The sequence below is a fragment of the Mus caroli genome, chromosome 4 (assembly GCF_900094665.2).
Source record: "Mus caroli chromosome 4, CAROLI_EIJ_v1.1, whole genome shotgun sequence".
NCBI classification, from domain to species: domain Eukaryota; kingdom Metazoa; phylum Chordata; class Mammalia; order Rodentia; family Muridae; genus Mus; species Mus caroli.
Window position 1 is genome coordinate 46,642,922 of NC_034573.1, and position 15,571 is coordinate 46,658,492.

Consider the following 15,571-nt stretch of genomic DNA (forward strand, 5'->3'; position numbering starts at 1 on the left):
GGGTGGCGAGAAGTGCGATCATCAGCTAGGACCTCAGAGCAGTTTCACAGATTACCGCTACAGCATATCTTGTTATTTGGAAGAGATAAAGTCTTTCAGGATAGCATTTGAAATGTAAATGAAGAAAATATCTAATAAAAATGATAAGAATAAAAAGAAAAGAAGAAGAGAGAATGCTTCCGGCAAAATGCCTGACTCATGACAGGTAATCAATGGTAGTTATTGTGACTACTGTTACAACAGTCACAATAACTATATATAGGAGAAAGCATCAACTTTTTGCATGTGCCCACAGAAATCTGTATAATATAGGCAGTAATAGCAGGAATGGAATCAAAGCACAGACAGGCTGAACTTCTCTCAAGCTGATGGTGGGGAGAAAGGAGCAGGCATCCTAAGCCTGTAGCTAAAGGTACTTTTGACTGAAAGCTTACTTGGTCAAGTGTTGTCTGAGAGACAGAGTAGTCTTCTATGTGGAGTCGCTTTTTGCTCTGGGAGAGGATGCTGAATATCCTGGCTAGAGATGACAAGGAGGATGGAAGCTGGTACTGAAGCATGTTTCGATGTTTCTCTTTTAGGACACTTCCTGGAAATGCAAGTCCAAAGAACTCCTGGACAGGCTTCAGGTCAGGGTTGGAGCCTGCTATTCGTACAACTATTGTATAACCATCTCCAAACCTGAAAGCAAAAACCCAAACACACACAAATGGGGCATTCGTAGCAAACTACTCAGGAGGATACTCAATTCTGAAAACCCCAACTTGTACCAAGAAAAAAATCAGACCCACGGAGCAGTTTCTGAGAGAAAGAACCAGTTTTATCTACCAAATACCTAGTTGTGTATGGTGCCTAGCTCACAGCCTTGAATACGAGATTCCATTAAAACCTCAATGTGGACCTAGGAAGTCTGACACAGAGACAAACAGAAGCCCAAGGAATGTAGTCACCTGTCCATGTCCTTGAGTTAACTCCCAGTTACGGCAGGGTAAGAATATAAACCTCTTTGTGTTACCTCCACAGTGTGTCCTCGTTATCATAATATCACAAGTGAATTATTAAATTTCACTTATATAACTAAATTCAGAATAGTCTCAGAAACTGACTCCCAGAGATGCTGAGTAACCTGCCTACAAATCACACAGCCAGCCAGTACAGGGCAAAGGCAGAACTGGAATACTGCCCATTTAGGCTTTAGAGCCTGTGTTCTTTTTCCTATACTCTTCTGTTTTTATTTTAAGCTATCATGCATACACTCACCAAATAAATAAATAAACCACAAAACAAAACAAAACAAAAACCCCAGTGACTTCAGTATGTGCTATCCCAAAAAAATGGTCCCCGTTACCTGTTTTTCAGATGTTGGACACTGCCAAGGCACCTGAACCTTCCATTGACCATTATGGCCATCCTTGTACAAAGAGCTTCACATTCTTCCATACTGTGGGGAAACAGAATGAGGTTTTTCTTTCAGACAGATGCTCCTATAAGCATCAGAGGATCACTATGAAACCTGGCCTTTCAATGAAACAGATCCCCATTATCCTAGGACATCCCTTGCCATGAAACAGAAATAATAGATCTTTTCTGTCATGTGCCATACAATTGTGAAAAGGGAAAAATAATTCAAATGTTTACAGGAAGAACAGTTGCATAAATTAGGGCAGATCTTCATAAATGACAATGCAGCTGCGAGACATGATGGCACACCTCGATTATATGACTTGAAATTTTGTTTTCAGTACCTATGTTATAATTAAATTTTTGTTTGTAAAATACTTAAGTGCTTATAGCTTTGCATAAGAAAAACCCTGGAGTAGATACAGACAAATGATAATAGTTATCTCTAGATGGAATAATTCCAGGTGATAGCTGTTTCAGTCTTTGTCTTTGTTTTTTCATTTTTATAAAATGACCAGATATAATAGCACCTTACAGAAGCCAAGATTATACAGTACAGACCTATGAGATGTAAGGACTACAGACCTATGAGAAGTAAGGACTACAGACCTATGAGATGTAAGGACTACAGATCTCCCCTCCTTGACAATGCTTAGGGCACAATTCCACAAGAATCTCCGGGCTTTAGGGTCCATGCCTGTGGTTGGTTCATCCTATAATTAGAATAAAACAAGTTTATTTGCTGGAAAAAAAATGTCAAGGACAATTTTTAAAAGGATTTATTTATCTATTTTATATATGTGAGTACACTGTAGAAGAGGGCATTGGACCCCATTACAGATGGCTGTGAGCCACCATGTGATTTCTGGGAATAGAACTCAGGGTCTCCAGAAGAGCAGTCAGTGCTCTCAACCACTGAGCCATCTCTCCAGCCCAAGACAATTTTTTTTCAATGCTAATGATCATGCTGGGTTTCCCAGAGTGGGGATGGGGTGAGACATGTCGAATTCTATGAGCTCAAGGTCAGCCTAGTCCACATAGGAAGTTTTAGGCCACCCAGGGCTCCATAGTGAAACCTTATAGCAAAACAACAACAACAACAAAACAAAAACCCCACAACTTTTTGTCCAAAATTATTTTTGAAGTCAGAGCAGTGAAACTTACACTCATATTTTTCTCCTTGTTCTATTACATTTGCTAATCGTAGAGAAATGTCATATCCACATGGTCAATAAAAATTAAAGCTTCAACCCAAGGCTTCTTCCCATACTCCCAGTGTTCTCTACAAAATGAGGATCAAGGACCACTGCCCAGTCTGGTCTGGTTTTTATTCATCTACTGTATGGGAGCAACTATGATGCAGTGGCTACCATGGTCATCTGTGGCTACTATGTCCATCTAGAAGCCATGTCCTCACTTCTACCTTTGGAGGATGAGCAACATAGAGTCATGAAGAATATTCCTGAGAATATTCAAATAGCACATTCACCTTCAGCCATATTTGTAGGGATTATCTAAGGCAAGGAAACAAGATGTGTAGAGCTTGTCTACTCGGGAGCCTGTGAAGGTACAGCCGAGCCACCCAGTGTGCTGTGAGGGAGAAGCTTCCCCTTGCTTCTCTAAGCCTGCTCTGGACCAGCAGATGGACTTGCTATCACCATGCCAAGTACGCAATATGTGACTTCAGATAAGCCATACTGTCTATTCAAGATAGAAGAACAATTTCCACCCTCCACTCACTCACACCCCTCTCACACTCACCAGAAACACCACAGGAGGCCCGCCAATCAAAGCCATGGCTGTGGAGAGCTTTCGTTTGTTGCCGCCACTGTAGTTACTGGCATATTTTTCTCCATACTTTACCAGGCCCAGTTTGCGAATTGCCCATTCACCAACCTAGAGAGATTAAAATGCGTTTTGATTTTTGTCTGGCTGAGTATTGTCACCATGCTTTCTTACACACAATGTAGGAAAGTTCTTTCATTGAACTGGACTCAAGTCTCAGCTACCTCTGAGGACTCACAGGAGGGAGAAGGGACTTATATGTAGTGGGACCTGCACTCCCTGCCCCTGCCCCCTAGCCTGTGCATGCCTCCCTTCCCCTGGAGTCAGTGCAGAGACTGCAGTGTGAGCAAAGAGACAGTCTCAGGTTGACGTCATGTATGAAGAAGGTATTCGATATAAAGGTGTCAAAAGAGACAGTCTGCCTTTCTGGTTCCTACAATACCTTGCCAACTTCCTTTTCTGGGACTCCCCTCAGGAGGGCAAAGAACTCCACATGCTCTCTTCCAGTCAAGAGCTCTGTGATGGCATCGAACTGAGGGCAGTAGCCCATGTTCTGGTGTACTTCATGGATATTTGATAAGATGCTGTAAAGGAAGACAGAACCAGTCAGGTTTTAAGTGTTTAGAGATATTCTAAGGAGACAATCTGGCTTGACAGTTCTTAAAAATATATGCTTGTATAGAACAAATATACACCTGCTTCTATTCAGAGGAACAACCTTTCTGTCCCTAGGATGTCAACTCTTTCTATCAGTAGGGTCCTGTCTCAGCCCTGCATGCTTGGTCCATGAGTCTATACAATATGGGCTTTGCCAACAGACTCAGTCACACCAATCTGGAATTTCAACATTAAGTCTCCACTGCAAGTCTGACTCTGTGAGCTGGTCATATGTAACAAGTGTCTCTATACTCTAGTCTTCCTTAAGACCACGCAGTACCACGTAAGTGCCAGAAATGCTGGGCATGAGTTCTTGCTGCCTTCTGCTCCCCATTTACTGATTTGGAACATTCATGTTCCAAACGTTCTAATTCCACCAAATATACAATGCAGACTGCCACTTATTCCTCTATTTATTTAATTATAGACCTTCTTATATGTTAACAGGAAAAAATACACATATAAATAATTTTACTTACATCTGTAGGGGCAACCTCTAGGTTCTAAAAAGCCTGTCAAACTAATAGTTGCTATTATCTAAAAATTGTGACATTCATATTCCAGTCTGATGGATGCCTTTCAGTCACCTCCAGACAGCCATGAACTTGACATATAGGTACAGTCCTTTCTGCTTATTTAGTATTCTTGGGTTAGCCTTCTCAAGACTTAAAACTAAGGTACCGATGGACATTGTGCCTGGCTCTCTCTCACAGCTACATTGCCCAAGTCTGTTATATAATCAGTAGCTGAGGTAAACCTTAGGATGGACCGCTTATTGTCTTTCTGCATGTTCCAGGAGCTTGGTACTAGAAACACTAGAGAGTCATCATTATTCCAAGAATTTCTATTCTTTTAAGGCTCCTGTAGATTGCTACTGTAAAATAAGTCAGTAAGAGACAGAAGATGGATGCGTTCATTATGCCTCTGACTCTACAATAATATTGACTATCTCTAGTCAATGTTTCTGAACTGTGAGCAATCTCCCATTACTAGGTTGTGAAATAAATTTAGTAGGTCACAGCCAGCAATGTTTAAATGGCATGATGCACACTAGTCTATGAACTATTAGGGTAAACCACAAGTAGTAACAGTAGGTGGGTGCCATTTTAATTCATTAGGTGTACATGTACCTCTGTATCTGTATATATGTACTACACTGAGATGTAAAATGTACTTTCTATATGATCATGAACAGAAAAGTTCAAAAGGTACAACTTACATCTTTATTCATATAAAAAGCCAAGAGAAGCCCCAGATCTTTAGAGTACTCATGGAAAATACCACCTAGCAGGTCTCTGATACATAGCTTTATCCACAAAGATTAATAAATGGCTTAATGGTGTCTTTATCAATTGGTACACACTTTACAGAGGGCACTTTAACAGGTATATGCCCTTTTACCATGTAGGGAATTTTCTGAGGAAATGACCGAAATTATCTACAAGGACATATTTAAACAGCGAATAGAGAAACTAATTTATATATATAATAATAAATATATATAATATAATATTTATTTTTATTTTTATATATAATAATAAATATTCACGAATAGAGAATATTTATTATTGTTATTATTAATAGAGAAACTAATTTATATATATAATAATAATATATATATAATATAATATATATTTTTATTTTTATATATAATAATAAATATAAATATTATATATAAATATATAATATTTATAATGAATTGATCAAATAAACAGATTTACTTGGTAGAGTTTCTAGATTTTAGAATATGTAACTCATTGTAAAATCTTCATTATAAAACTATTTCTAATACAAACTCAAAGTCTGTATAGAGCTGTGCTCTGTTGTGGCACATATAGGTGCATAACAGATCGGAGCCAAGGGATAGCTCTAGAATTTGGCTGTGATCATGTAATTCAACGAATTGACTAAAAATCACAGATCCATTTTCTCAGATCAAGGAAATTTTATTTATATATATATATATATATATATATATATATATATATATATATATTATGGATAAATAATAGGGAAACTGAAAGAAAATGTAAAAATAAGGCTTATTTCCAGGTAGTGAACTTGGACATGATTTTAAGAAGTTTTGAACTCAAGAAATTTCAATGTTTTTACAAGCTATAGTAATAAGATAGTCAGAAAATAACTGTATATTTATTTCTTAAAGATGGAGAAAGAAAATCTCGGCAGCAAATACAGGCTGCTTCTTTGCCCACCTGTTTTTGTTAAGGAAAGCATCCCCTCTGGTCACAGGGGTATCTCCAGTCAGCATCTTGAAAGTTGTTGACTTCCCAGCTCCGTTAACTCCCAGGAGTCCAAAGCACTGAAAAGCAAGACTAGGTGAGCAACAGGAACAAACTCCCAAATCTCAGTCTGAATGGCCTAGCGAGCCAGGCCCCTAGGCCTGGATGTGCTTCACCATTGAGCCCAGAGCTTCACTCTTAAGTACCAATGAGTTCCATATTCAGATATCACGAGAGCATGTATGCCTGCCTCTGTGTGTGTGTGTGTGTGTGTGTGTGTGTGTGTGTGTGTGCGCGCACACACACGCCCGTGTATGATAGAGAGGGGATGGGGAAGGAGAGAAGGAGAGAGTTTATGTATGAGCCATGTTGTTTGTGGGTCTTTTTTATAAAGACTGAATCATCAAGTTGAGACCAAGGTCTATCTGTAAAGAACAATAAAAAAGCCAAATGGTCAAAACTCACACCTACCATCTACCCTAAGAACATAAAAGAAGTCCAAAAAATATGTGAAAGGAGAAAATCTACTTTTTACCCTACTTGAAATTCATCCCTGAATGGATCCCCCAAGGCGTAATGTAGATGTGAATGTTTTCTGACACTGTCTGAGAGCGTCCAAACCTGTTCTGTTCTGACACAAGAGGTTCTCATTCTCTCCATGACTGATCGCTTCTCACAGACACAAAAACAGAAGCCTTGAAAAGCCATTTTCCATAGTTACAAGACACTGTTGTTTGGTTTTGTAGCTACGGTCGGAATTAATAGAGACAAAACACAACAGGAGCACAGTGCATTTACCTCTCCGGGAGGGATGCCGATGCAGATCCTGTCGACTGCAGGCTTCCGCTTCCTCCTATAGATCTGCAACCAAGAAAACAGAGACCATGCACCTTGGAGGCTCTTGCCTCTCCCAGCCAACTGTGGAGGAAGGGGCTCTAAAAGCCACACCCCCCACAGAACAGAACTCATCAGATGGCTGCACCACACACGGATGTGCCAAGGACCTTTCTCTGTCTCCGCAATGAGTGTAGCCTTTCCCTGACTCTGAAACTTTTTATTCCTGAGTCTTTTTTCCTTAAAAGACAGTGATATATTTTAAAATTAAATTATGTAGGTTGAAATCTATAATAAAATGCTTCAATCACCATAGACTAAAATTTGAGGGTCGTGGTATTCAGAAAGGGTTGAAGCAGATTGTCTCTCTGAGAAACGGAGGTAGAGTTGATTTTTGAGCCATGAAAATCAAAATCAACTATTTGTTCTCTGCACTTTGTCTCGACATACAATGTTAGAGTGTTTTAATAACTAACATGAATGCAAGTATGTTCAATAAATAAATCTGAAGAGTGGGAATTGCATTACAGAAGTATTCCCAGTAGGATTTTGTTTTTTAATTAAGAAGTCTCCATGGTGTAGTTTAAGTAAAATTGACAGAGCTTTGTGTAGAGGCACATTTGGGGAAGCACTGGGTTTTGTTTTGTTGTCATGAATTAAGCAATTCAGCAGAAAGCTAGTGAAGAGATAAAATGCAGGAAACAGAAGAGAAGCTGTGGGGTCCACAGTCGCTGCCCACCTTGGTCAGTTCCTTGATCTCTAGGATGTCATTCTGTCCGCCACCATCCAGAATCCTCTGCCTCTCCCGCCTCACATCCTCGTCTTCATCATTCAAAGGAGGAAGCTTTGCCTTTACAGGTCTTGGGAGAAATAGTGTTTAAGAAAAATCAATCTTTTCAGCTCTTTTCCAAGGCGAAATTCAAGTTTCTAAAGCACTTTTATCAAGGCCACGTGCCATCATTTCTAGGGTGGACAGAGCATGCTCATGGCTGGAAAAATCCCTTTAACTGGGTGAGTTCAGCTCACCCAGAACCTGTGAGTTCTTTTTGCACCCATCAAGTTCCTGTAACAGTTCTCAGATAAAGCTCACCTGGGCCTGATGAAAAATCTGTACTGGATCAGAACAGTAATGAGGAAGAACACCACCCCTTCCACAGCCATGGCAAAAAGGTTCCGTCCTACTAAGTCCCAAGAGAGCGGAGAGACAAAGCGGTTCTCCCCTGTGAGACACAATGCAGACATCATCTGGTCAGAGGGGGAGACATCAGAAATCATGGCCCTACTTCCTGTTTCTGAGATGAGATTCCCTTTGAGGGTACACAGAACAGCGCTATGCACAGCGCAGGCACTAGGGCTGTGTGTGGCTTTGTTGTTTGTATGCTTTTTCATTTAAATTAGTTAATATTATGCTAAACCTTAAAGTCTAGCTTAATGTAAAATTTCGGGTTTTTTTTCACACTTGAAATATTAAAGGACTCCCTTCATATTAAAAAAAAAAAGGAAGGATGGGAGGAAGGAAGGGAGGAAAAAAGGAAGAGAGAGAGGGAGGGAGGGATAAAGGAAGAGAGGGAGGGAGGGACGAAGGGAGAGGAAGGAAAGGGAGGAAAGGAAGAAAGGATTTCCTCATTTGGGGGGTCAGTTTCACACAATTTTTCTAGAAACATGACTCATGACAAGAAGGAAAAGGAGTAACGTATGTGTCTACTTTGAGATTTCATTTGGAAAACTATAATACAACCTGATATCAGGTCAGAATTTTGGAGTCAATTAGCTTTTAGATCTGTAAATTCATTAGGATTGATAAGATTTCCTTTTTAATGAGACATGCCCCCACCCAAACCCAAACAATTCAAGTCTGGGTTGACCAATAATCCTGGATAATTTGGAGGGTCAGATTTTGTTTAGTTCTAAGTTTTAAAAGTATGGGTATTAGAAAACACATTCAAAAGATGTCTACTTCTACAGCATCTAATGTAACCTAGTGACTTAGGTTAGGATAATATCCCTTAATTCTTCATGTCTCCTCTGTATCACTAAACTGAAAATGTCCCTCTTCTATGTTTGTTAAGTAGCATAGCCCATCTAACTCAATTAATCAGCAAATGAATAATAGTCACATAATGGACAGAGATATTTTAACCATTATAAAAGTAGAAAAAAGCTTCAATAAATTATCTCTTTAGAGAAGGCATAAAACACAATATATGAGCACACCTGTAGGCCCAGGTTTTCTTAGTAGAATCAAAGGGTATGTCTCTCTCTCTCTCTCTTGTTTTTTTTTTTTTTTTATCTCCAGCTTCACCTACTTGCCAAAGCTTTGGCTTGATTTTTTCCAGTGATTTGACAAGCTCACCAGTGGTGTTAGGAATTTATCTCAAACAAATGCTAGCATTTTCTTGTTTCCAATCCCCCCCTGCCCCCCGACATTTATCTCAGTGCTATCAGAGGCACGGATACACACCTATATGGTGGGACTCATGACAGACAGAGCAGCTGTGTTGCCATTGGCCCATGACAGTTGGGACGGCAGATGGACTGCACCCAGTCCCCCTTCTAAAGCAGCAATCAACGCTGATGCCTACAAAACTGTCACACCGCCATTGAAGCTTCCCACTGCCTTACTCACCAAACCTCTCCAGGGCATCGGCCATGGCCTGGTTCTTCACCATGTCGATGAGCCCTCGCCCCAGGCAAAAATGTGGGAAGATAAGAAACACAGACTTCAGGATGTCATTGATGTCATTGAGCTTCTGCAGATGAGAAGGAGAGGGAGAGAGAGGGAGAGACACACATCACTTACAGTCTACGTTACAATTCTATCAAAGTCTAAAATATGGACTTGAAGTAAAGCATCTGAGGTCCTGGACCTGTGGATGCAGATACCAGTGAACAGCGGCGGGATGTTCCTCAGGAACTCTGCAGTGATAGTGTTTGAAAGTAACCAAACCTCTATGCATGGTAACTTTTAATCAGACACAAATCCACAATGAAACATTGGCTCAGCATTTTTAAAGCAACTCACTCCTATCTAGGTGAACATCTGAGTTTCAGCATGATGTTGGAACTTCAAAACCATCTTCTCAATTACATCAGAACGTATTATGACCCCATAAGACAAGGTTGGTTAAATATCAAGCCCCTGGAGCTAGACATATGACTCAGTGGTTAGAGAGGACCAGGGTTTGGTCCCCAGCATCTACAGGATGGCTCACAAGTGGCAATAACTCTAGCTCCAGGGGATCCAACACCTTTGTGTGGCCCCTGTGTGCACTACAGGCACATGGAGTACAGACATATGTGCAGGCAAGGCACCAATAAACATATAATAAAAATAGAAAAGATCCAGCAAAGTTGTTACTTGCTGGTTGTGCTGGGCCAGAGCCTGGAGGATGCTTACATTGCACTGAAGGAAGAACTGAGGGCTCTGATGGTCCAGAGAAAAGAAAGCTTATATCTTACTGGGCAGATGAGGAAAGCTTCACATTAGACTTAAATCTTAAAGGGTATGGAGACACTCTCAGGTCCCATGACAAACAAAGGGCATTTCAAGACAGACCTACAGGAGTATGGTGGTTTAAGGGAAAACTCAGCTGAAATTTTAAAGCATTGGGAGGGGATACAGTAATGTATAGCCCACAAGGCACTATGTGCTGAGCAAGGGCCACAGAGAGTCTTGTTTATGAGATTTGAAACTGGGAGAATTCAGATGAATCATATATAAACAGCAACACAAATGGATGGGTCCAAGAGAGGTATGAGAAACTGCAGAGATGTCACCAAGTAAACAGAGATGGCAAGAGGACCAATAGGTTCTAGTGGGAAAGACAATGTGTCTAGTGTTGGTACCTATAAATGACTTAAATGGAGTCATCCAGTAGGCTGTGAGAACTGGAGAATAGAGATCCAAGAGACAATCAAAGCATGGATCTGAGAGATAAAAATGAAATCCTGCAATGATGGTAAAGGCCTGAAGATGAATGGCATCGCCCAGACATGCTGCCTAAATAGGAAAGCAAGCCAGAAGAGAATGAACACAGTCTTTTCCAAAGCAACACTGAAGGAGAAAGAAGTATGGAAAAAAAATAAAGGAAACAGAAAGACTTGACCAGAGAAATACAAGGCACAGCAGGACAGAAAGAGAGTTATATGTATGGACACAGCTTGCAAAAGCAGAGAGGTCAGTGGTGTGGATGTTACAGGCAAGTGGAGTAAGGTTGGAGACAACCACCTCCCTCTTGAACCCGGAGTGCAAGCCAATGGGACATGCTCTGCCCAATGGGACACTTACATTGTTTGTAAAGAGCTCCAGTACGAAAGTGGCCACACTGCCATTGATGCCGATGAAGAGGTTCACACTGGTGAGAACCACATAGGCGGTGCTGGGGATCTTGAACACAAAGGATGCTGGGTACATGAGAGGAGTGATCGACCACCTGGTGAGACACAAACATAAGCATCCACTGGCAGCTTCTGCCCTCCCTCTAGCACTGGGTACCATATGCCTTGTTCCCTGGGGGGAGAGCTCCACTCAGAGTTGCCTTACCCATACAGCAAGAGCAGAAGGGCTAGAACGGGCAGGTTGGTAGAGGACACATAGGACTTCTGCTGGAAGCAGATGAAGATGATAATGACCAGTGTAGCAGGGACCACATAATTGCACTAAAAGAGAAAATAAAAGTTGGCCCCTAAGTCAAATATACAACACACCCCAAGTCTTCACCACCATCCGACAAGAAAGGACAGATATATATGTTGGAGAATAACTTTGAATTAATGAAGCCACATAAACTATTAATCAAAATTCCGGACAATACAGTTTGACAAGCATTTTACCCTTGGCTGATTTTATAAACTGCATGCCCTCTCTGTCTTTCCCAGAGCTCAGCCAAGGTGTCACGCTCAGTAAACTTACTGAAGGATGGATTCTCAGGCAGAGTCATTTCAATTTCACAGGAGGCAAATGAGTTTCCATTATTCTACCCAGAGATGATTGCGTCTGTTTCATCATTAATGCTATATTATGGTCTGCCCGCATTCAATCCCACATGTAATCTACTTGTGAGATAAGCACTCATAACATGAATGTCAAAATTGTTTCATCACACCGGGAATAATTTTACAGTCTGTCCTGACAGTGCTTCAAGCATTAAAATGAAGAAATAAAGACTTGACCCAGGGACAATTATGAAAATTCATAGCTGGCAGAGAGGTGGGGGGGGGGGGCGGCACATGCATGGAATGGAGGTGATAGTGGATTGGCAGACTGTAAAAGAATTGTAGCTTCAGAAGGTCTCAGTCCCACCCTGCTTAATGTGTTTATCAACGACTCCAATAGACACATGCTTGCAGCAGACTGCAGGCTCTTAGGCAGGGAGGGTCAGAAGTTCATAGAGTCCAAGTGATGTCCCTGAGGTCAAGGACTCACTCTTCCATCTCTGAATGACCTCTGCCTAGCACAGCAAGACACCATCAAACACGCAGTAAGCACTCAGCGGATTTTAAATGAATGGATTGCTACATCAAGATAAAAGAAAGCAAAGAAATGCTGACAAGATCCAGTGTTAATAGCAGTTTAAAAAAAATGATTAGGTCCAAACACGTTGATTTGCGCATTAGCACAGAATGAACAAGACCCTGATTAATAGTTCACAGGAAATAGGTTTCAGTTTCATTACCAAGTAGAAATAAGGCAGGGCAACTTTATTTATTTATTTTATATATATATATATATATATATATATATATATATATATATACAAACATGAGATATGGTATTATATGTGTGTATATATATGTATACATATATATATACACACACACAATATCTTTTTTTAATTTTTAATATTTTTTATTACATATTTTCCTCAATTACATTTCCAATGCTATCCCAAAAGTCCCCCATAGCGCCCCCCACTTCCCTACTCACCCATTCCCATTCTTTTGGCCCTGGAATTCCCCTATATTGGGGCATATAAAGTTTGCAAGTCCAATGGGCCTCTCTTTCCAGTGATGGCCGACTAGGCCATCTTTCGATACATATGCAGGGCAACTTTAGATAAAGATTAGCTTTCTCTAGACTCAGAACCATTCAGACTACAGCCTGAACTCAGAGTTAATTCAGGGCTTTGCTTTTGGAAAGGAATATTGATAGATGGAGTGGTCAGATCAGGAGACTGGCAGGTCTTAGAACTTGTCTTGATTAGCATATGCAATTTCATTATCTCCGTCATCATCATGCATCTCTGTACAGTGTCTTAGAGAACCTGGGTGCTCTCAGATACCATCTCGTCTTCGAGAGAAGTTTCTTTACTGAGAGTTGCCTTTAAACGTCTGGGGAAACGTTTATTGGGCAAAGAGTTAGATCTGCTTCGGGTAGCTCTGAATTAATGAAGGCCATAAGGGCGTAAAGTTGTCAATAATTGGAACTTCATGGTTCTATGAAGTCGTTCATATTGATCCAAACGAAAACAATGCAGTATAGTTGATACAAAACAGATAAACGACAATGGACAGACAAGATGCTGGAGTTTTCAGTGGCAAATGGCTTCCTTAGTAAGGCAAAAAACAAAACAAAACAAAAAACCCAGAACAACAACAAACAAACAAATAAAACACCTGACTCTAAGTTAAAACACATCAGATAAGTCAGAAGTTCTGGCTTGGGTTTTTATGAAGTCTAATTGTAGTCTAATTTTTAAAGGGAATTCTGGCTAGATTTATGTCAACTTGACACAAGCTAGAGTAATCTGAGAGGAAGGAACTAAATTGAGAAAATGCAGCCATAAGTTCTGGCTGTACAGCATTTTCTTAATTAGTGACTGATAGGAGAGGGCCCAGCCCAAGTCTGGTGGCACCAACCATAGGTTGGTGGTCTTGGGCTCTATAAGAAAGAAGGCTGAGCTAGCCATGGTGCTGGTCCGACATGGGCCTTGATGGGAACAGAATGACACGGTTCCTGCCCCTGGGACAGGGCCAGTTGACCAGATCCCACCCAGCTAGCTTATCCTTTGTGCTTAACAAAGGTAGGCAAATCTCTGAATCCAATGTTAAAAGGACATATGGGTTGCTGTCTCCTAAGGATCAAAGCGCTGGGTCACTGATTCCTAGGATAATCAAAAGGGAACCTGGAGCAAATGACTGGATTGATATATAAAATAAAAGACTGGGCTTATGATCTGCAAGAGATGCATTGTCCAGAGAACTTTTTAGAATAGTAAGAAAGGACTGTCTCAGCAGAGAATAGCAAGAAACAGCTGTCTAGAGAGTGTGTGTGTTGTCTGAAGATCGATCTCCAGAGAAAGCAGATCAGAGAGAAAGAATGCAGAACAGAGAGAAAGCAGCTTGGAAAGCTGACTCTAGCAGAGCTTGGAGTCCTTTGTTTTCACCACTCCCAGACACTCCTTCCTCAGAACCCCTCTCCAAGCCAAGGCTGGTCCTTGGTACCACTAGGAGCAAGCCAGTAAGCAGCATGCCTCCATGGCCTCTGCAGTAGCTCCCTGTTCAGGTTCCAGCCCTGCTTGACTTCCTATCCCGATTGCCTTTGATAGTGAACTGTGGTCTAGAGAGTAAGGTAATCGTTGGTAATAATTGTAGTCACGGTGGTCAGATGGTCCCATGGTGTGCAATTACATTTTAAGGCTAACATTATGTTTGGTGTCGTGGGGGCATCCAGTGGGCTCTCCTTTTTCCTATTTTACACTGGTTTACACTAAGTGGGATACTTCCCAGGGTTAGTGGCCAGCTGTTTTTCCTTAGCCCCATGCCTTCACAGTCCCCATTGAGATTCACACAGAGATAGAAGGTCCTGTGTCCTCACCATATCCCAGACAAAATTGGACAGCCAGTAGATGACGGGCTTCACGCCGCTGATGAACTGAAGGTGCTTGGCTTTGCTCACACGCTCCTGGATCAAGAACACAACAAAGCTGGCAGGGACAAAGGACATCGCAAAGATGACACAGATAGACACGAGGACGTCGACAGAGGTGGTCATCCTAGAAGGGAAGAGACAGTAAGAAGATCAGAGAAGATCAGAAGAAACTTTGACGCAGCTGGGGACATGGTAAATAATTAGCTAGACATAAGGACAACCAAGGCACAGCTGGAACAAAACCACAGTCGCCAAACATTTTATCTCAAGGGTCCATCTAATTATTTTCAAGTAACGTTAAAACAACAACTCAAACCTAAAACTGATTTGGATAATATTAAAATGGGTCAACTCTCATAATGAAACTACAGAACAAAGTATGGGTGTGGCCTAATAGCGGTCATTTGTCTCCAGTTTCTGATCTTAGAGTAGTGAGTTGTAAACTCCTATATACAAAGAAGGTGTGGCTTGGAAACTATTTCACACAAGAAAGAAATCTAATCTGGAAGTTAGTCATACAAGTTAATCATATGACTATACTATAAGTAAGTGGAAAGCAACAGGATACATATATCAGGCTAAGACATTTTAAAAATTACACATATACATACACACACATTATATATCAGTCTAACACCATCTAATATGTACAAAAAGCCCATTATACAATGTCTTGTAAAGATCCTGGGGGCTGGTGAGATGGCTCAGTGGTTAAGAGCACCCGACTGCTCTTCCGAAGGTCCGGAGTTCAAATCCCAGCAACCACATGGTGGCTCACAACCATCCG

General features: G+C 41.0%; 1 protein-coding gene across 1 annotated transcript in view; it reads right to left on the reverse strand.

Annotated features, from left to right (window-relative positions):
- Abca1 (ATP binding cassette subfamily A member 1) overlaps nucleotides 1–15,571 on the reverse strand; it is a 126,129-nt gene that overhangs the window by 4,156 nt on the left and 106,402 nt on the right. Inside the window, exons 37-49 of the mRNA XM_021159924.2 lie at nucleotides 14,731–14,908; nucleotides 11,458–11,573; nucleotides 11,203–11,347; nucleotides 9,541–9,664; nucleotides 8,005–8,134; nucleotides 7,654–7,774; nucleotides 6,879–6,941; nucleotides 6,054–6,160; nucleotides 3,626–3,767; nucleotides 3,160–3,294; nucleotides 2,008–2,111; nucleotides 1,346–1,438; nucleotides 435–678 (exon numbers count right to left, since the gene is read on the reverse strand). Of these exons, the coding sequence (XP_021015583.1) occupies nucleotides 435–678; nucleotides 1,346–1,438; nucleotides 2,008–2,111; nucleotides 3,160–3,294; nucleotides 3,626–3,767; nucleotides 6,054–6,160; nucleotides 6,879–6,941; nucleotides 7,654–7,774; nucleotides 8,005–8,134; nucleotides 9,541–9,664; nucleotides 11,203–11,347; nucleotides 11,458–11,573; nucleotides 14,731–14,908 (1,702 nt within the window). The remainder of the gene's footprint in view (nucleotides 1–434; nucleotides 679–1,345; nucleotides 1,439–2,007; nucleotides 2,112–3,159; nucleotides 3,295–3,625; nucleotides 3,768–6,053; nucleotides 6,161–6,878; nucleotides 6,942–7,653; nucleotides 7,775–8,004; nucleotides 8,135–9,540; nucleotides 9,665–11,202; nucleotides 11,348–11,457; nucleotides 11,574–14,730; nucleotides 14,909–15,571) is intronic.